The sequence below is a fragment of the Aspergillus campestris genome (genome assembly GCF_002847485.1).
Source record: "Aspergillus campestris IBT 28561 chromosome Unknown P168scaffold_1, whole genome shotgun sequence".
In the NCBI taxonomy this organism is placed as follows: Eukaryota; Fungi; Ascomycota; class Eurotiomycetes; order Eurotiales; family Aspergillaceae; genus Aspergillus; species Aspergillus campestris.
Window position 1 is genome coordinate 3,292,043 of NW_020194336.1, and position 19,678 is coordinate 3,311,720.

Genomic DNA, 19,678 nt, shown 5'->3' on the forward strand with positions numbered 1-19,678 from the left:
TTATTTCTTGGTCCTTGCTTTGAGGACGTGCTTTTCTTTGAGATATCACGTACTGCATGTCTACTGTGGTTTACTAGGTGCTGCTACTATCTGTACCCATTCCAACATGTATAGAAGGGACAATAGTGGAAACAGAGGTAAATAGCCCTACAAAAAACAGATCCATCCACTTCCATCTCATCAATTACATTACTCCAGTCAAATGCTATGTAAGAATTGATTCATTCATTTCAGACGTAATAGAACTGATATAAGAAGAGAAAGAGAAAGAGACTAGCGCTAACGTAGGAGAGGATAATAGAGATAGATAACCGAGCCAGGGAGAGTGGTGTATAGCATTAATCAATCATGCAATGTAGGCAATTTCGTCACCGTCCAAACGCTCTATATAGTCTTTCTCCATGAGAGCCTCGATGTTCTTCTTGATGTCCGGTACCTTGGGCGGGAAGCGGGATTTGACTTGGTGGATGACCTCCTGGACAAGCTGGACATGCTTCATCTTCTTGCGGGACTTCATGATGCGGACGATGGCGGACTGGGGGGGTGGGTGGGTTAGTATGCTTTCTGACGGTGGAAGGAATTTGAGATTCTGGGTTGTGTGACATACCTGGAGTAGCAGCTTACGGTCCTCCTCTATCGTCTTGTGGGTGTCGTCTGACTCGACCTTCTGCTCGGATTTGATCTGGATGTTCAGGTTTACCTTGACCTTCTTGTGCTTAAAGTTGTAGTTCAGGGAGAAAGACGCCCCAGGCCCTGGCTTGGTGCCCTCTGGGCTGATATGTAGCACCTTGGCTTTGAGGAAGATACCCAGGTTGGGGTCGAGGATCTCGGGGGCAAGTGAGGTGGCCTTCTGGATGTCTTCATAGGTCAAGGTGTCATTCTCGTTGAACAGCAGAAGGATCCCCATCTGGAAGGTGGACACCTGGAATGTGTATGGGACCTTGGTGTTTTTGATGTAGTTGGTCTTCATCTCACCCTTGCACAGCTGCCAGAGCCAGGTGAGCTTTCGCCCATTGTGTTTGTCGAAATAGAAGCTCTGGAACCGCTCAGCGGTCTTGACAATCTCCGGTGGTGCAAGGAAGTCGGTCGATGGCGCCTGGAGCGGCCAGAACCCAGTTCCCAGAATCTGGAAATGCGAGTCCACGAGCTTCTTCCGGTCGTCATCGTCGAGGACCTTCTCCTGCCAATCTCTGTAGCTACCATTGAGATCCTTCGAGATCTGGATATCCTGGAACATGCGCTGCAGTTTGTTGGTGTATTCGAACCCGCAAGCTTCCTTGAGCTTGCTGATCATACTCGTCTCCGCGTCATCTGACACCGAGCTCACATGCACCAGTCGCTTCGCAAGCATCTTCGAGTAGAACTTCTGGAAAACATCCTTGTCCTCGATGTACTTGAAGACTGTCATGATCTGTACGAGCATCTCTTCTAGTTCCGACTCTTCAGCGGCCTTGGAGCCCTTCTTGAGCAACGAGTCTGTGTATTTAGCCAGGAGCTCGGGCGATTTGGTCGAGCTCGATGCGCAAATCTTGTTGCGGTTGACGAACTCGCGGCAAGCATTGTCCAACGATCGAACAAATTCAGATTCGCCGTTGAAGGCCTCGTTGACCAAGCTTTGGTAGCGAGTATGTACCTGTAATAGCGCATCGACATACATCCTGGGTTCGAACGTCTCGCCCCCGGTAGCGACCTTCTCAACGGCAGCAAGGCCGGCTTTCCGGACATGGGTCTCAAACTTGGTTCGCAGGGGATCCAAGCCATCTTTAATGCGCGACAACAGTCGATACATCCGAGCGAGATCATCTTGCCGCTCATTATCTAACAGGACCTGGAACTCGTCCCGAAGAAGCTCCGAGTGGGCCGTAACGAGCACGTCAAGGCAGGTATCGGTGAGGTGCTTGGAGATATCCGGGTGCAGGTACAATCCAACACGTGCTTTCTCCTCGTCGAAACGAGACTCGGCCTTCTTCATATATTCGACAACACTGTTTTCGGCAACAAACTGGCGGGACTCGTTTTCGTAGTAGACCCGGGTGGCGGCAATGAATGGCTTCTCAAAGTAGATCCGGTAGACTTCGAGCGTGGACTTGGTACTGTCGCTCTCGTCCAGACCCAGAGAAACAAAGGAGTCGACGATGCTCTTGATTTGCGATTGCTCGATGGTCTCCCCATTCCGCTGCTTTTCAACAAGGTTCAATACAGCGTCCATGACCTTCTTGTGGACCTTCATGAAAAAGTCATCCTTCCATTTGACCAGATGCAAGGTGTAAACATCGTACACGTTCTTTTTGCCTTCATCAATCTCCCGCTTCACCCAGTGACGGTTAAGGTACCGGAACAAGTGGTTGATGTACTTGGCGGCCGTTGTGTAGCGGAGCCATTCGCGAATGTAGAACCCTAGGAGGGCCTCCTCGGCGTGACTCTCAGATTCCGTGTACACCGCTTGGAGGTGACGCGATAGGTATTCGCCCAGTAACTTGTATAGCTCTTCGCCCAACAGATGAGCTATCCAAAAATGTCAGCCTACACCGACTACCCAAAGTTTGATGCGGAAACGAACCACCCCTATGCGACTGCAAGCCTTGCCCGTTGGCAACTGCTTTCTGAGACGTGCAAAAGTTATGAACCGCCCTATCATAGTATTAGAGTTTGCTGGGTTTATTGCGGCATGGGGAGACGGCGTACGTATACAGGGCCATGTACTATAGAGCGCAGGCACAACGTTAGCATGCGTCAAAGAACGACCATGTCGGAGCGTCCCGGGAAAGGAGGGAGGTCATACATGCTTCATATCCACGCCTTCCTCCAACTTCAGCATCACGCTATCGATACCCTTCTCTAAGAATGTCCATCTATGGGCGAAATCAATCCGGTATTAGTGGCGACCACCCAAGGATGGGACTGGAGTTGGACCAACGTTTCATCCAGATCCTCCTTCTGAGGCGCCTGTGGGATTAGTGGAGGCATGTTTCGACTGAAGATATTTGGAACGAAAGTGAGACTGTAGTTGGAGGCGATATATTAGCTGCGTGATCAAGCCAGGGAAGTTGGAAGCCAACCACGGGACAGGTGGGCGAGGCAGCATGGAGTTAGGCCAGTATAGGACAAGGATGTGACTCACTTGAGCTTTCCCAGAAAACACCTTTCGTCTGCTCCTGAGCAGTAGGCGTACTATCCAGGTAGGCGGCTTAGGCTGCGGTAGTGAGTCCGACTAGTACCGCCTGACCACCAGCGAGGCAGGAGGAAAGCGGCGCACTCGAAAGAGGGCAATAAGGAGAGCAGACGAGGCAGGTAAGGGCTGCCCAGTATCAAAATAACGCAGAACCGTGAGACACCAACAAAGATAGCGAACTTGATGTCAGGAAAGGTAGCAGGGAAGAAGAGGAGGCAAAAACAATCGACAGAGGGAGAGGGAAAAGGCGTGGCGTTGGGCGGTGGTGAGAGAAGGCCGTGGGGGGGTTTTATGGCTGGTTCGGGTAGGCGGTCAAAGAGCTGTACAGCCTCATTGTTGACTGTTCTCCGTTCTAGATCTTCTTTTCTACTTGACTCATGTTCGAAAGAAAGAAGCTGCACTTGGCTATCTTCCTGTCTTTGTGGTGCCTACACAACGGCTCAGGCATTAGCACTTTGTTGAACAGCCATGAACGCGACCGGAAGCTGCCTTGTACCTCCCTCCATCATGGCCCACCTTGGGCGGTTCCAGCGCCATAACTAGGTACTCCGTCCGTACCCACTCTTTGATGTGAACACCAACCACAATAACCTGATATTGGCACTCCGAGAAAATGTCGTTATGCGGCTGACCTAGCATGGTGGTTCAATACACTAACCAGCGTAGCTTGGTCTGCCTAAACTCATATACTACTTTTGCTCTCAGCATCGGAAACAGGCCTGGTCTGGGCTGAACGGGGCCTAGATGTGACGTCATCGACAGCTCACCCCAGTGCCTTCATTGACGGATGCTCCGTATATAAGTTCAAGCCAGCAGTCGTGCTTTTCCTAATCTCGCTACGAGAGACTCATTATCGATGTAATACAGACGCGCCTATCGCACGAACATCTCACCGAAGCAATAAAACACTGGATCCTAGGAAAATGACAATCGCACCCCTGTCGAATATCCAAGTCACCTCTCGCCAGATTCCGCGATGGCGGCACATACCAAACACCTCGATCCAATCCAAACCCCTCATGATCTACCACAAAGCCTTCACTGCGACCCCTGACCAGCTAGCGTCCCATTTCAGCAAAGTTGGAGAGGTCATGCCACAGTGGGTGTACGGGATGTATGACCAGACACATTTCCACAGCACTACGCATGAAGTCTTGGGGGTTGTGTCCGGTCGTGCGCGTCTTTGCTTCGGTGGCGAGGACAACCCAGATCGGTTCGAACCTACCGTTGAGAAGGGCGACTTGATCATTGTCCCTGCCGGTGTGGGCCATCGGCTTCTGGAGGACCTTGATGGCCAGGAGGGGTTCAAGATGGTTGGCGCCTATCCAGGTGATAAGTCATGGGACATGTGCTATGGCAAGCCAGAGGATGAGGAACAGGTTGAGAATATTAGGAACGTGGAATGGTTTCACGGAGACCCATTGTTTGGACCTAATGGCCCAGCTCTACATGTGTAGGTAGGATTTCAAATCCGGTGCGAGATGTTCTATATGGTCATCTAGTGGACTCGCATGATCCGGCTTGTTTGCGAGACAGGTTTGATAGTGCTTAAGAAATGAGTAAAGACAGTAGGAAAAGCAAAAGGAAAGTCCCACTACCCAGGTCTAAGGGCCGCATCGTGGTTGGCATAAACAAAAAGAAGAAAAAGATATGGGACCAACCGGGATCGAACCGGTGACCTTTAGATTACACTACTTCGGTGGAAGTAGGAGGCTGAAGTTGGTTCTTCAGTCTAACGCGCTCCCAGCTGCGCCATAGTCCCTTGTGATGAAAGTTTGAATCTTCTTTAGCAATATTGCTCTGCGTTGCATATATAACTCTCCGAACATCATGATCACCGTCGTCGATGTCACCCGTCGCTTCAATCAGTTAAGGAACAACCAGTTATTCCCGAAAAAAGTTATAGTGTTATTAGTTAAGTTTTATTATCTCTATCTTACTGTCTTCATGACTATTTTGATCTGTGGATTTGGTCGGAGGTCTAAGTTCTCCTGGTGATGTAGTCTACACTAGTTACTACCACGGACTTCAGGTATATATTTGTGCCTATGCGCCTGAGTATTTCTAACTTCGACTGTAATATGATAAGAACATAACTATATCAAACCTTGTGAATGGAGATAATATTGACATAACCATCATTACATAGTTATGGAAGGTTCATGACCATATCCAATCATATCACAACCAGCTGCAACCAGTTTACGACCGCTGATAAACCATCGCAACCTTTGACATCATCCTACTATATCCACTTGGATTGCGACAGTTCGGGCCATCATGTCTCCTTGTTGCTCCCGCTTGTGCGTCTGGTTTGATTTGCTTGGAGACAGGAATATAAGGACTCGCGGGGCTTATTTCATGATCGAGGTACTATGGATATATATATTGCGATAGTTACACACCAAGCAAGCCGAGTAGTACAAGGTCCACTCTCTATAATAATTGTAGCTCGTATAATCAATATATCAAAATATCACACGGTCTCCCAGCCATCTATTTTGATATAATTCCAGCCTCGGCTTTTCCATCCTCAAAACCCCACCACAATCATACTATCAAACTAAATCATACGACGTCGACAACACAGCCTCCCCCAGCCACATAAATTTACCAGACATGTACCTAACTTAGTGTCCTAGTCTAAGTCAAGAATAGCCAGCACCGGTCCCACCACAACCGCTAAACCCACCCACCCACCTCAATTAAACCAAAAAAAAAGATTTTTTTCGCAGTTCCAAAAAACCGAGGGAAAAAGAGAAAAAAGAAATGGGACCAACCGGGATCGAACCGGTGACCTTTAGATTACACTACTTCGGTGGAAGTAGGAGGCTGAAGTTGATTCTTCAGTCTAACGCGCTCCCAGCTGCGCCATAGTCCCAGGTGTTGAAGATTGTCGGAGCTATACCGGTATCTGTGGCCCATGCTCCTGTCGACGGCCACACCACGCCCACGCTCACGCTCACGCCCGTGTGAGTGAACAAAGCAAGGGCTATTTATTGATACTGCATCGCGACGCCTGTTGGGTTGAGTAGGTATAAACTATAGATATAGAAGTATCTAGTAGTATAGGTTTCATTGAAAGATATATTTTTTGTAAAGGTGCTATAGGATGAAGATGGGAGAAAGTACGCTCCTGCTGAAAAGTTTCTGTATACTGAAAAGTATTTGAGTATACTGTAAGAGAATTGATCTACTTGCAAGATAACGCGGTGTAAGGTCTATTCGATGCAGAGATACAGGGAAGGCTGAAGACCGCAACTGACCAACCCGGCTATTTCTGATTGAAATCGTATTATTCAAAATGTACAATTCCATTATACCAAATGGGTGAGAAGTGTAAAAATAAAGAGATCTTCGCGCAGGCGGGAATACGTCTGACCGGGTATCGTCCGGCCATAAAAATAAAGACATGAAAGTAGACATAAGATGCACGGAGGAGGCCGTGGTACCGTGAGAGTAACAATGAAGGGGTTACTTTGCAACCCGTTCGACCAGACTGGTTTGAGAAAAAAGTCAGTATACATCCGAGGATACTACTTGTTTTGATGAATCGGACACTTGAACTTACCGAAGAACGCTGATCGAAAATGTCGTTAGCCAAGCAATCAAGGCTACCAAAAGAACACTGGCTAACGCTATTTGCCGGTCGCATATGGCGTCGTTTTTGGGAGCGAGCTCCCTGTTGACCTCGGTGTTAGTGCATGCGCCCCTTGCCGTGGACAAGGCCTCGAAGGCCAGACTCAAATTGGCGGAATCGAAGACGATGAAAAAGATGTCCAGGAGGATGAGACGGGCTTTGGCCGAGGGAGGCCGGAGCCCAAGTGGTTTCGCAGTGTACTCATCCCACGTGATGTAAACCAAGTAAACCAGGGCAACAGCGTCGACGATGATGGCCATCAGAGCGGAGGGTCCTCGAGGGTGCTGATACTCTCCGGAGAGCTGATGGATGGAGCTCCCCAGGGCGAGAGCAGTGAGGGAGAAACACCACACGGTTAGTCGGAAGATCAACGGTACAATGGGGCTCTTCAAAAGGGTCGAATGGAACCGCTTAAACCAGATCTTTCGGCGTCGTTTCATCTTCAAGGGGTCTTCGGTCTCGTCGGACGGTAACTGCCCTCGCCAGGGCTGCGAGTAGTCATTGTAATTCTCATCTAGCCACTCTGGTGGCACGGCCTTTTCTTCTAATCCGGGATCTCTGGGATACGCGATCGTTCTTGAAAATGATATCCAGCGAGTCTCACGCCTCGGGGGCTGTCCAAGTCCCTCGTCGGCACTGCCGCCCTGGTGTTGTAGGTTTGATGTCCGTGTCGCAGATGGAGAGTGATTGTGCTGGGCGACTACAGCCTCGTGTGGTTCTGCAGGAAGGAGTCTGTCCGTCACAGATGACTCTGCTAGTTCATCTCCGTCGCCTTCTTCTGGGTGATCTACCGACTGAACCCATGCTGCACGTACAACAACATTAGTAGACGCTCACCACCACGCCCCCACAGAACAACCCGGTTCGGTTATGTAGTTACCTGGTACGCTTCGCAGCCTTTTTGCCCCGTTTGGATTATCCCTCGTCATATAGGTCGCAGAGTCCTCTGATAATCGTGGTACGTTTGACGACTGTTCTGTGGTACTATTGCGATGGGCGTCACTGGAGCGGGTGTCGCTGGTCGGACCGCTGAGCGACTGCTCGGAGTGCTCGGGGGTCCATTCTGGAATGGGAGGGAACTCCAACTGTTGCTTATCCGAGATAACCTCCGATTCAAGGGGCTGAGCGCGCGAATTTTGACCATTTTGAGCCATTTCCTTTCCGATCAAGGGTTGTTCCAAGCGATGTTGGCTGGGGCTGATGGACGTTGGGGGTCGATGGGGGATCTAGTCCGCATCGCCTCACTCGCGAATCGCGACCCTCCGGATCAAGAGGGCTGGCGGAATCGCCGGGATTGTAGACAGCTTTTGGCGCCCCTTGTACAGGGCTTGCTTGTCATGAGAGGGGTAAACACCAGATACAGGCAGACATGATCGGAAGGCTGGGGGAGAGAAATTGGACAAAGAGAGATTGCGACAAGATTGACTGGATCGCTGCTAAACCCGGAAGAGTAAGGAGTCAGGAAAGCAAGTCTGGTTGTCTGTCTGCGCCGGGTGCGGAATGACGTCTCTCCCGCTCCCCTCGAATTATCCTCAGTTTCGAGGAACAACAAAAAATAGAACTGAACGGTCCTCCCCCTATTTTCCCGCAATCCTCTGTCGTCATTCAAATCTACCTCTCACCCATTTAAAGGAATGCTACTTTTACAGTCTCCCTGGAATCGGGTGTTTTCTCTAGTCCGTCGATAGTTGACCTCCTTGGCTGCCCACCCACAATCCTATCCCGCGACCCAACATCAATTGCCCTTCCAATAAAGGAGGGTGTGAAGGAAAGGCATAACGAAAGGTGGGAAAACGAAAACAAAGAAAGAAAGAACGAAAGAAAAAAAATAAAGAAAAAAAGCAAAGCTCAGCCCTCGCTGATATGCGACTCTTTGTCATTCCGATCTCGACGAGACGCGCCTTGATCTATTCCCGGGCCATCAGCAAGGGTCAGACGCCGAAGGAGCTTTCATGGACCGACCGGATCACTGGGAAAGCCGCTGAGAAGTGGGCTCAATGGGAGGAGGCCGAGAAAGGCTGGAAGAAACACCTGGTCACCTGGGGGAATCGTGTTCAACAACGGATACCATTTGAAGAATGGGGTCTCAAGAGTATCCCATCGCTGAGTGCCCAGCGACGGATGGATGAGGCCCACGGGACAAAGAAGATCGATGTGCTATTCCCGGGAAATGCGATCAAGCCCGGCAAGCTGCAGGCGATCTTGTTGAAAATCGCCACGGAACGGCAGGAGTTGCATCGCAAGAAGATGTGGTGGAGCTTTATTGCGGCACCCATCACGGCCCCGATTGCGTTGATTCCCGTGTATGTGCGCCCGCTTCGTCTCGCAAGCCGCCCTGAAGAAGTTACCTGCAAGGGAGCTCCGCTAACCATGTGTTTCTCTAACGCGACTGCAGAGTACCTAATATCCCATTCTTCTATCTCATTTACCGAGGCTGGTCGCATTGGCGGGGTGAGTCCTTCCCCGTATTCCCACCACCATCGAAGTGACCCGCTGACCAAATTTAGCATTGAACGGATCTAAGCACCTGCAGTACCTCGTGGAAAACAACCTGTTGAATCCCATATCGTTTCCCGGACTCGAAGACCTATACGCGAAACGAGTGTCGTACGCCATGCAGACCCCTCCGAACGAGATGCCGATTTCCAGCATGGTCGAAGATCTGGCGAAGAAAGAGGACCGGCTCCTGCTCCGCATCAGCGATGCTAAGAAGTTGGCTTCTATCCTCGACGCGCCTGAGCTTTCGTTAGAGGCAGAACGGGCGATTGCGCAAGTAGAAGAGCAGCTCAAGCCGAAAGAACCGTCGACCGCGGAGGGCCACAAAAAGGATACATGACAGAACCAGCGCGATGTATGGGCTTTTATCCTCACGTGGTTACGAATGATGGCCGTTTCACAGCGATGGCTGTATACTCATGGTTGTTTGGGGGGATGTACACTAGACCGCAGGCATACAACCAATGCTCCAATTTAAAATAGACAACCCATTCCCAACTTATCTGCATGAACCATGCATCATATATAGTTCTTTATATATAGTTCTATCCAGACCCCGTAATATATGGCGGAAATACCATGATCCGACTCCACGCAGGAGGCGGCATGTCCCAATCGGGCTAAGCCGCCAACTGGCTTAGTATTATTGACTTTCCCCCCCAGCGCTCCGGAGTCTGGACCAAACTACGTACTACGACTACTACTACTACTACACTACTCCGTGCCCCGTACACCAGCTTCCCATTCAATCGACCTTAATCCCCCACAAGGTTCACCGCTAATACTCTCGCGTGCTCACACCATGGCGACAAAGCGAATCGAGCAGTGGGAAATCGAGCGATACTGGGAGATCTTTGCCTCGCTGTCCAATGGCCAACCGCGCCTAAACAACTCTCAGGCGGCCTCGGTGCTCAGGAATAGTCGCCTTCGCGATGATCAGTTGGAAAAGGTCTGGGATCTGTCCGACGTGGACGGCGATGGGGAGCTGGACTTTGAGGAATTCTGCGTCGCCATGCGCTTAGTGTTCGACCTGGTTAACGGGGTAAGTTCGTCTCCTGATTCCGTCGGGCCTATACCCCTCCTTCCCGCTGGCTTTCCCCCCCACGCCCCTTCTCCCCCCTGAGGCCCCATCGCCATATGCTGAGATCGTCTCAAGGAACTTCAACAAGTCCCGGATGTCTTGCCCGACTGGCTCGTCCCGGAGTCCAAATCCCACCTGGTTCACGCCACCCGGGCACTGAGCGACCGCCCGGAGCAGTTCGAGCGGATAGAGGACGAAGACGAAACGCTGGGGTTGAAGGACGGATTCGACTGGTATATGAAACCGGAGGATAAGTCCAAGTACGAGGAGATCTACTCCGCCAATAGGAGCCATCGCGGCGAAATCACCTGTACGTCGACCCCCCCTTACCTTTCTTCATTGCTTGAAAGCTAACGCAAGTATCATAGTCGAGTCGCTGCAGCCGCTGTACGAATCCCTCGACGTCCCCGACACCGACATCCGCTCCGCATGGAACCTCGTGAACCCCTCCGCATCCCGCTCCATCAACAAAGACGCCACCCTGGTGTTCCTGCACATCCTCAACTACCGCCACGAGGGCTTCCGCGTGCCCCGCACCATCCCGGCCTCTCTCCGCGCCTCGTTCGAAAACAACCAGATCGACTACCAGCTCGACAATGCGCGCCCCGCACAGCGATGGGGCGCCAACGGCGACACGGAGACGCCCACGGGCCGCAAGACTCGGTTCGGCGACACCTACCTGAGCCGGCTGGGCGCAGGCGGCAAGACGTCGTACACGCCCAAGGGCACGGACTTCAGCGACACGATCCAAGACGAGGAGTGGGAGAAGGTGCGTCTGCGGCGGGAGCTGGCGGAGATCGAGTCGAAGCTGGATGCGGCCAAGAAGGCATCGGAGGGCGGCCCGCGCGATCAGCCTCGCAACGACGGCCGTCCGAACTGGACGCTCGTCAAGAAGGAGGCGCTCCAGCTGCTGGAGTATAAGGAGCGCGAGCTGCGCGAGATGAGAGAGAACACGGGAAGATCCCAGGAGGGTCAGAACCTGGAACGGCTACGGGAGGATGTGCGGACGGTCGCCGAACAGGTCGATGGACTTCGGAGCCATCTGGCGACCCGGACGGAGGCGCTCGACGATCTGCGGGGACAAATCGAACAGGAGAAGCTGTCCCGATAGGCGGGTTTATTTTTTCCCCTTCTACTTTTGGCGTGTTTCATTCTATTCCCTTTCTTAATTGCCACTTGGAATCGATCGATCGTGATTCCTGTTTTCGTCTCGATGTATAGCCACACACATCTTTAGGCGAGGAGTCCGGGGCGTTTGAATGATTTCCTTCGTTTTATTGTTGCTTTTGACCTTCTGTCTTTGCTTAGATTTTGGATTATTCTGACTAGAGTACTCCTGTTACATTACACCAGGTCACTTCTCATCTATCTAATCCATGTACAGTACATGCATATATAATATTAAAAGGGCTAAAAAAGAAACAGATAAACCTCTAGATAGGACTCCCCCACGTTATACAGTCACTAAACGCCACCCCACGAACAATGCCACATTAAACAATAAAAAAAAAAGGAAAAGAGGGACAAACGCTTACTCCCCCACAATCTGGCTCAAGCCATCCCCCCCGGCTTCGTCTCAACAGCCATAAACGCCCGACCATCCTGATCAAGCCCCTTCTCCGCACGCGCATAGGCCTCCTCACTGCGATCCGTCAAGATCTCCAGATCCTCACCAGACAGCAACGAAGCGGCGTCCGCGCCGGCCTCGAAGCGCTCGAAATCATGCTCGCCGAGCGCGTGGCGCAGCTCGTCGACGTCGTTCTGGCTAATAGCGGAGGAGGAGCCCGACTCGAGAAGGCTCTTGAACTTGCCCTTTTGGATAACGAGCCGTTCGAGCCGACGCTTGGAGTCGGCTTTCTCGAGAAGCGTCTGCTCGACTGTGCCCTTTGTTGCAAGTCTGTACACGATAACAGGCTTAGTCTGGCCGATGCGGTGCGCGCGGTCCTGGGCCTGGAGGTCCTGCTGCGGATTCCAGTCAGAGTCGAAGAGGATGACTGTGTCCGCTGCAACGAGGTTAATGCCCTGGCCGCCGGCGCGCGTGCTGAGCAGGAAGAGCTGGTAGGAGGCGTTTGAGTTGAAGGCTTTGATTTGGGCTTGGCGGTCGGATTGGCTGATTGCGCCGTCGATGCGGCAGCAGTTCCAGGAGCGGAGCTGCGTGGCCCAGTCTTGGAGGATGTCGAGCTGGGTTTTGAATTGCGAGAAGATGAGGATTTTGTGCTTTCGCGCGAGGAGGTAGGGCACGAGCCGGTCGAGGAGGAGCATTTTGCCCGAGGCTGTTACGAGCGTGTTGTCGATGGTGCTTGGGCTGTTGTTGTCGCCGCCCCAGGGCCAGTAGAAGTTGTGGGGGGAGTTGCAGGCGAGGCGGGCTTGGAGGACGGGGTTTTGCATTTTCTTTTGCGAGATCTCTTTTTCTGTAGAGCTTTCGTTAGTTGTCTGTTTAGACCTAGATTCTGTAAGAGGAGGAGACTTACTAGCCAGCTTGATCGTGTTTGCTCGCTCGATTTCCTCCTGCTCGCTCTCGTCTGGCCACTGAGTGTCCTCCGTCTCCTCGATGCCTTGTTCTAGCTTCCGTAGTTTGGCGTTGAACTCGCGGTCACTGATATCCTTGTAGTTCTGCAATCCCCTCCGTCGACGGGTCGAGCTGGCCACGCTGACGGGGGTGGAGACACCGCTGGACTTGAGACTCTTGTTAGGGGTTGAACACCTGCTGTCGGCCGCATTTCGCTTCCGGCTCGTCGAACGCGACAGTCTCTCGTTATTAGCCAGGATGCGCTCCGCGGCCTTGTTCTCGAGGTACTGGCGGCCGGTGCCGCTGAGGATCTCTCGGTATAGATCCTTTTGTTCGGGTGTTAAGGGCGCGTAGATGATGTATTCGCGTTTCTTGGGCAGCGAGGTCTCGACGTCGGTTTTGACACGCCTGAGGAGGAAAGGCTTCAGGATTGAGTGCATCGTGGATACCAAGGACCGCTTGCGACGCTCAATCATGTCTGCTTGGCCGTTCTTGTCGAGCATGGACGAGAAGTCGAACCAGCTGGAGAAGCTGTCGAGGTCGTTGAAGATCTCAGGGAGTAGGAAGTGCAGAAGCGACCACAGCTCGGTGATGTTGTTTTGCAACGGCGTGCCCGTGATGAGCAGCCTGTTGGCGGAGTTGTAGGTGAGAAGTTCCTTGACGAGTTTACAGTTCATGTTCTTCAAGCGATGTCCTTCATCCTGGGAGATGTTAGCAACCCGCGTGAGCAGGAGAGAGAGACATGAAGAGACTCAATACGCACCACAACGATATACCGCCACTGATACTGCGAGAGAAACTTCCGATCATTCATGCAAATCTCATACGAAGTGCAAACGACCGGAAAATCAGCACCCCTCTGGTTCTTCAGACTCATCTCTTTCCTCCGAATAGCAGCCCGCTCATCCTTCGACCCATGATACAAAACCGTCTTGATATCAGGCGTCCACCTAGCGAACTCATCCACCCAATTACTCACCGTGCTCAACGGCGCAGCAACCAAGAACGGGCCCGACACATTTTTCTCCTTCAAGAACGCAATCAACGAAATAACCTGCACGGTCTTCCCCAGACCCATCTCGTCCGCAAGGATCCCACACAACCCATTCATCCACAGCGACTTCAGCCACTCCAGACCCTCCAGCTGATACTTCCTCATCTTACCCCCCGTAACCAGCTCCGGCTGCTGCGTGGCGACGAGATCCTGGCCCCCGAGCACAGTAGGGTTCGACTCGTACTCGTCCGCAGCGTGCTCCAGCGCCTCCTGCACACTCGGCTTCTCCTCTGCAACAGCAGCATTGACCTCTGCCTTCTGAAAGTAGCTTGAAATGGTCCCGTTCTTCCCCGCAAGAGCAGCGGGCTTCCTCCCCCGCCCCCTCTTAGACCCGTTAACCTCCTGCTCAGCGGATTTCGTCTCAGCGGCTTTCGTCTCAGCGGCGCTCGATCCGTTCGTCTGGTTCTGTCGGGCGCTCGTGCGGGTCTCCCTCTTCCCAGCGGGCTCTGGCTTCTTCTTCGTCTCCGCGGGGGCCTTCTGCTGCCGTTGTTGCTGCTTCGCGGCCTCTAGTCTAGCCTCTTCCTGCTGCTTCTTCATTTTATCCGCCATAATCGCCACAAAGACCTAATCCCCCAAGGCGTTAGTAACCACTCATGCCATGACAGGAGCCAAAGCGCATTCAGCTCCCAGTGTAAATACAAATAAGACAAACACACCTCACTAGTATTCAAAAGATGCATAAGCGCCTTAGCCTGCGCATCCATCCCCTCCACATCCTGCGGTTCAGGTTCGGGTTCGGGTTCAGCCGCCAAATCGGTCATCTCTCGATCGCCCCCGTCGGTCATTGGCGACGAAGGCTGCGTAGACTCCGGCTGCAGGGGATTCTCCCCGTGCGACTCGGTCGGTGTGATCGGTGTGTCTGGGTTGGACATTGTTCTGGCTGCGAGTCAACCTCGATTCGTTTTGGTGTTGAAACGAGGACAGGTAGATTCTCAGGTGGCGCTGCCCCGGATGTTATTTGTTATTTTTTCTTCGAAAGCCCAACCGGTACAATTATCGCCTGGATACCTTGATACCCTGAGGACACCAGCACGCAATGTGAGTGGATTGTAAAGTGTTCTCAGGGGAGTGGCTCCTGGCATGACGACAAAGAGAGTGGCGCGCTGTCTTTGCGGCGACGCGGATTTTCGCGTTCGTGCACGGACCAAGTTTTAATGTGATTCTTTGATCTGCGGGGAGTTTGTACCAGGAATAAATCTGGGGTTTGTTGTCTATCCTAAACCTTTATAAGTATTTCATTGGTAAATGCTAAAATTCGATTATTATTTCACAAATACGGCTCCATTCTGTTTTGCATCTTGTTGGATCATGCAGAGTATTACAATCATCCGGATCTATTCATCCCTTCACTATTCCCGAGACCTGTAGCTTAGTATTCAACAAAGAAACAGAAAAGAAAGGCCTGTATCCAACTGATTTAGGGCGGTTTGTATATGTATCTGAACCCTGAAACGATGGTTACTGGTTGTCGACCAGCGTCAGCGTTTGGTGTCCAGTAGGGAAATGGAACCCATGTAAACGTGAAAGAAAACAAAGAAAATGACACCTAACATAGAAACAGCCTGACCTGAAGGGAGAGTGATTAATGAAGAAGAAACCAAAACAAAGAAAGTCCACTCGTTGGTATGTGTTATCAAAATAGTGAATTGAGATCTGACCCACTCTTAATCATGGGCAATTCCTTGCAGTGATTGTACTTCGGACACATACGGCAATCAAGCTTCATGCTGCACATTGTCTGAGTATTGGTCCTACTGGGAGCATGACCATCTCATCTTCTTCCTCGCTGCTCTCCTCTTCTTCCATTACTGGGGACTTATCCTCAGCGGACAGTAAGAGCACGGAAAGGCCATCTAACGTGCTGGGAGTGACTGACGATGTTGCGGTGTTTCCCTCATCGGACATCTCCGTTGTAACATCACTCTCGGGATCGTCAGAGTCTGAATCATATGCAGAACTGCGCACCCAATCAGAGAAATTGACGCTGATCTGATCATCGTCGGGTTGAATTAGTCCCGGAGATCTCGAGGCCGACCGACTGATGGGGGTTAGGGTTGTGATTAGTTCACTGATATCAGTATCATAGTAGTCATCAGGCTTTTCTCTCCAAGCCTCTACACGGGCCTCTTCCGATCTCTGCTGGAGCCTCATCGAGGAGGTTACCAATGGGACCGCTGGGGCACTGTCTAAGTGGGTTTCACACATTGATTCCAGCTGACTCTGCGGGTTACCGTCCGTCTTCGGCTCGGGGGTAGGGTTTCTGTCACTTGCGTCGAGACCTGGTGGTGGTGAATCATAGAAGAAGAGATCCAGTGGCGGAAATTCATGCCACAACTTCGCTGGTTCACAATGGGCGCGCTCTGGTTTCTCGACCTGGGCAGCTCGCTCTGCGTTCACCCGGAGGCGAATCAGCCCATCGTTCTGGGGTGTCAGCCGGAAGGATTCTACTGCATGTGAGTAATTCTGATGAAGAAAGGTTAGCCACTCTGAAGGCAGGTTCAAGTCACCCCGGCTCTGTGACGGATCCGTTGTCCCCGTCGCAGAGGAGGTCTCGACGGTGTTGACCGGGGAGTGCTGCGTAGTTTTCAAGGAGCCGAACATGTTACTGCTGGAGAGATTTGGGCTGTTTGTACTGACCGCAGGTTCGGGCTCTAGCTCTCCTGAAGGCAGTGCTTCGGGTCCTGTGTAATCTCGTGAGGGCCCCAGTGGGTTGATGCAGTCGGCCCATTCTCCCACGAACCTGTCATCTATTCCACGTTTCTGCAAGAATACTTTCGCATCCGCGACATCCTTAGCAGGGCATGTAATGTAGTCTGTCTCAAGGCTTTCCTTCAAGATGCGCCTGGTCTGCCGGGAAATCTTGCGGAAGACAAGCTGACAGGATGACTGGCCATGCCTCCGATTGCTATTATCCAGCATCAGAAGCGCCCTCAGTTGTCTTTCCCTCATCTCTGATAGACCCGCGTCTTCCAGGTCAGTCTGCTCGTCCCGTTCAGCCAGGAGCATTCGAAGGTTTTCGTGGTCTTCCACTGCGAAACCCAGCATCTCGGAGGCATCCCACCATCTGTGGTATTGAAGAAGATTAACAAATATCTCAACTTGCATATGAGGGCATAGGCCTTTCCAAGATTCGTCTGAAATGGGGAGGGTAGTCTGGCGAGTAGACAAAGAAAACAAAGTCAGCAGGTGTCGCGCCTTATAGGGTCTGATATTCTCACCTCAGGACATCCTTGTTGCTCATTACTATTCGTCGCCACTTCGAGATCACTATCTTCCATCTCTTTCTCCAAAGACGATGTTGAGTCCCCCGTCAACGCCCCGAGGATGGCCATATTCCTCACATAGACCGGGTTATGCTCCCCATTACTCGCCGCGTAGTTCTCGAGCTCATCGAGTGGAGTATCCTGAAAGTCCACTCCCTTCTCCTCATCGCCATTCTGTCCGTCTCGACGACCACTGTCCGGGGTCTGTCTAAAATCGGTCGAGGGTCCCCGATGGATGACATTGGCATAGCTCGCGCGGCGCTCACGCTGTATATCTAGGGTAGGAAAGGCGGCAGGAGGTAGATTCGGATCAAGTTCAACAATCGGACAAAGAATCCTTCTCTTTCGCAAGGACATGTTTGATGATGGCGACGTGTAAATGAAACCGGAACTGTATCGTGCTGGGGGTCGAATGCTGTTGCGAAGCTTCATGATGGAGCTGAGAGAATTGAGTCACGTACGCAATTAATATAGATAAACGTGTTGAGCCACGTAAACAGACACGTGCTTTTCTAAACATATTGTGATGAGCAGGATGAGAATGAATTGGAGAGAGGGAGTGATGGAGAAGGAATTGTGCTCGTTGTTAAGATAAGTGAAATGAGCCCAATCACTGATTTAATGGCTTAAACGGGAAAGAGCTGCAATGCTTGAACTTGGTGGCTGACATGGGGAAAACCAGGGCCTGAGGCAGTGACGACATAGGCAATGGGGTTTACATTCATACCATCTAGACTGATTGCTGGGTAGCGAGATTGTAAACTGTATCTACCACAGTAGATCGTATGATACCATTGAGTTGAATCAACATATCTGTGTATTTACACAGGATCCCTTGGATCAAAAAGAACCGACACAAAGATACAAGAGACAAAAAAGATAAAAATAACAAGAAAGGGTATTGGTGATGACCGCCACACGCAAATAAGCAAAAGAAATCCTGTAGAACCCATGAATCTCCATTCTCCATCATCCAGCTCGATCCTGAAATGGCGCCATGGGCCGTCTATCAGGGACCCAATCCTCCTCCAAATCAAGATCCATACCCCCATCCTCCACCCCGTCGACGTCCTCCCGATCCGCAAAGCTCCTCTTCTTAGCCACCGTCGAGGGAGGTGCCAAACTGGGACTAGCAAAGTCAGAGCGCGTCGCCTTGCCGACATCACGTTTCGCAGCCAGGATGGACTCAAAGGACACCAGCAGCGGCCTCATAGCCTCGTCGGTGTCGATGCAGAAGCGCTGAATGTGAACGGCCTGCAGGGCGTGGGCCAGGTCCAAGTTGAACATGGCCATCAGGTACGCGATGACCACGAAAGCGGAGAGTCCGTTACCCGTTTCGCAGAAGAGGAGAACCTTTTTGTCCGGCACGGGGCCGAACCGGGCCACACTGGGAGTGGAGATGTGCTGGTTGATGCGGCGGATGATGCGGGGCAGTTCGGAGATCAGCTCCTGGCCGTCTAGGATGTCGACGGTGTCAGCCTCGATGCCCAGGTCGGCCGCAGCCTTGTCACCTGAGTACAGTCCCGCATTGGCCAAGCGCTTGTCGCGGATGCCCAGTAGCAGGGTGATGCGTTCGGCTTGGAGTTTCTTTCTGTCTTTGAGACATCCCCAGGGTCCCAGGTAGAGGTAGGGGAGGATTGCCTGGCATTCGCGACGCATGTTGTACTGCCAGTCGTTGGAGGTCCTTGGCAGGACGAAGATCTCCCGGCTGACATTGTCGAAAAAGCCCGGCGGAACAAACTCCCCCTCTTGATAGTAATGGGTTGCGGGGCTGATGGGTTCCATCTGGGCCACAGTCTGTTCATAGATTTCTATTGAGAAGGATGGTTGTGGTACCGGCGCTGATCCGGGCGTATATTCGTGAGTCCGAACATACTGGGAGTCCGGCTGCTGAGACATGGGGACCTCACTACAACGCGGTAGAAAAGCCATAGTAGAGCAGCTCCACAGGAGATGTGTGATGGATGAAGATGAAATGAAATCTCTGAGAAATCTTGTTGCAATCAAGTGATACAAGAAGAGTCGGTGGTGCCAAAGAACAAGATCCAAGAAGGCTTCATGGGATCGAGTCAGTACAAATAAATACCCGGTGGAGTTGAAAGAACGTTGAGAAAGATGAAAGGGAAATAATGAGCAGACGTTTCAATTGACCACCAGTGTTAGTTTCTTTGTGATGAGCATATTTATCACCATACTACCACAGAGTGAATGTATACCATAACAAAGCCGTCCAGTGTGGGAGTGAATGTAAGCAGTGAGTATCTCTGCAATCTACAACTGGGAAAGTACACACCCAATGTGCCAGACCTGCTAGACTGGAGGCAGCTAGACTATCGGACTAGAACCACCTAGTCGTCCACACTGACTAGAACTAGAGATTAAAATTTCTCCCTTGGTCTTATCATTGATCAATTGTGGATGACTCATCAAGACGTGCATACTCAGACCCACTGCTGAGCACAG

General features: G+C 51.7%; 8 protein-coding genes and 2 non-coding genes across 10 annotated transcripts; 3 read left to right on the forward strand and 7 right to left on the reverse strand.

The window, feature by feature from the left end:
- Positions 1-346: 346 nt before the first annotated feature.
- culA (cullin culA) lies at positions 347-2,967 on the reverse strand (the record flags this gene model as incomplete). The annotated part of the gene is made up of 6 exons (XM_024839848.1): positions 347-535; positions 608-2,505; positions 2,561-2,631; positions 2,686-2,702; positions 2,783-2,852; positions 2,918-2,967. 6 exons carry the CDS (start codon positions 2,965-2,967, stop codon positions 347-349), a joined length of 2,295 nt encoding a protein of 764 aa, XP_024697444.1.
- A 749-nt stretch (positions 2,968-3,716) lies between these two features.
- On the forward strand, positions 3,717-4,867 carry P168DRAFT_25119 (cupin domain-containing protein). The gene is made up of 2 exons (XM_024834260.1): positions 3,717-3,742; positions 4,040-4,867. The coding sequence occupies exon 2, from the start codon at positions 4,096-4,098 to the stop codon at positions 4,627-4,629; it is 534 nt and encodes a 177-aa protein (XP_024697445.1). The 5' UTR covers positions 3,717-3,742; positions 4,040-4,095; the 3' UTR covers positions 4,630-4,867.
- P168DRAFT_t26 lies at positions 4,824-4,934 on the reverse strand. Its single transcript has one exon. It is a non-coding gene; the product is annotated as a tRNA-Phe (tRNA).
- A 1,008-nt stretch (positions 4,935-5,942) lies between these two features.
- P168DRAFT_t25 lies at positions 5,943-6,053 on the reverse strand. Its single transcript has one exon. It is a non-coding gene; the product is annotated as a tRNA-Phe (tRNA).
- A 306-nt stretch (positions 6,054-6,359) lies between these two features.
- On the reverse strand, positions 6,360-8,238 carry P168DRAFT_286926 (phospholipase D regulator). The gene is made up of 3 exons (XM_024836458.1): positions 7,693-8,238; positions 6,744-7,617; positions 6,360-6,671 (listed from the first exon to the last, which is right to left on the reverse strand). Exons 1-3 carry the CDS (start codon positions 7,964-7,966, stop codon positions 6,647-6,649), a joined length of 1,173 nt encoding a protein of 390 aa, XP_024697446.1. The 5' UTR covers positions 7,967-8,238; the 3' UTR covers positions 6,360-6,646.
- Positions 8,239-8,350: 112 nt separating this feature from the next.
- P168DRAFT_286927 (mitochondrial K+-H+ exchange-related family protein) lies at positions 8,351-9,822 on the forward strand. Its single transcript, XM_024836459.1, has 3 exons — positions 8,351-9,115; positions 9,208-9,263; positions 9,320-9,822. The coding sequence occupies exons 1-3, from the start codon at positions 8,676-8,678 to the stop codon at positions 9,646-9,648; spliced, it is 825 nt and encodes a 274-aa protein (XP_024697447.1). The 5' UTR covers positions 8,351-8,675; the 3' UTR covers positions 9,649-9,822.
- A 179-nt stretch (positions 9,823-10,001) lies between these two features.
- On the forward strand, positions 10,002-11,792 carry end3 (cytoskeletal adaptor protein SagA). Its single transcript, XM_024834788.1, has 3 exons — positions 10,002-10,350; positions 10,465-10,699; positions 10,758-11,792. Exons 1-3 carry the CDS (start codon positions 10,111-10,113, stop codon positions 11,498-11,500), a joined length of 1,218 nt encoding a protein of 405 aa, XP_024697448.1. The 5' UTR covers positions 10,002-10,110; the 3' UTR covers positions 11,501-11,792.
- Positions 11,741-15,031, reverse strand: P168DRAFT_25227 (putative SNF2 family helicase/ATPase PasG). Its single transcript, XM_024834313.1, has 4 exons — positions 14,609-15,031; positions 13,662-14,516; positions 12,861-13,599; positions 11,741-12,800 (listed from the first exon to the last, which is right to left on the reverse strand). Exons 1-4 carry the CDS (start codon positions 14,822-14,824, stop codon positions 11,941-11,943), a joined length of 2,670 nt encoding a protein of 889 aa, XP_024697449.1. The 5' UTR covers positions 14,825-15,031; the 3' UTR covers positions 11,741-11,940.
- Positions 15,032-15,674: 643 nt separating this feature from the next.
- P168DRAFT_278404 (uncharacterized protein) lies at positions 15,675-17,647 on the reverse strand (the record flags this gene model as incomplete). Its single annotated transcript, XM_024835688.1, has 2 exons — positions 15,675-17,105; positions 17,171-17,647. 2 exons carry the CDS (start codon positions 17,645-17,647, stop codon positions 15,675-15,677), a joined length of 1,908 nt encoding a protein of 635 aa, XP_024697450.1.
- Positions 17,648-17,999: 352 nt separating this feature from the next.
- On the reverse strand, positions 18,000-19,546 carry P168DRAFT_25260 (dual specificity protein phosphatase family protein). The gene has a single exon (XM_024834337.1). It carries the CDS (start codon positions 19,145-19,147, stop codon positions 18,185-18,187), a length of 963 nt encoding a protein of 320 aa, XP_024697451.1. The 5' UTR covers positions 19,148-19,546; the 3' UTR covers positions 18,000-18,184.
- Positions 19,547-19,678: the final 132 nt, after the last annotated feature.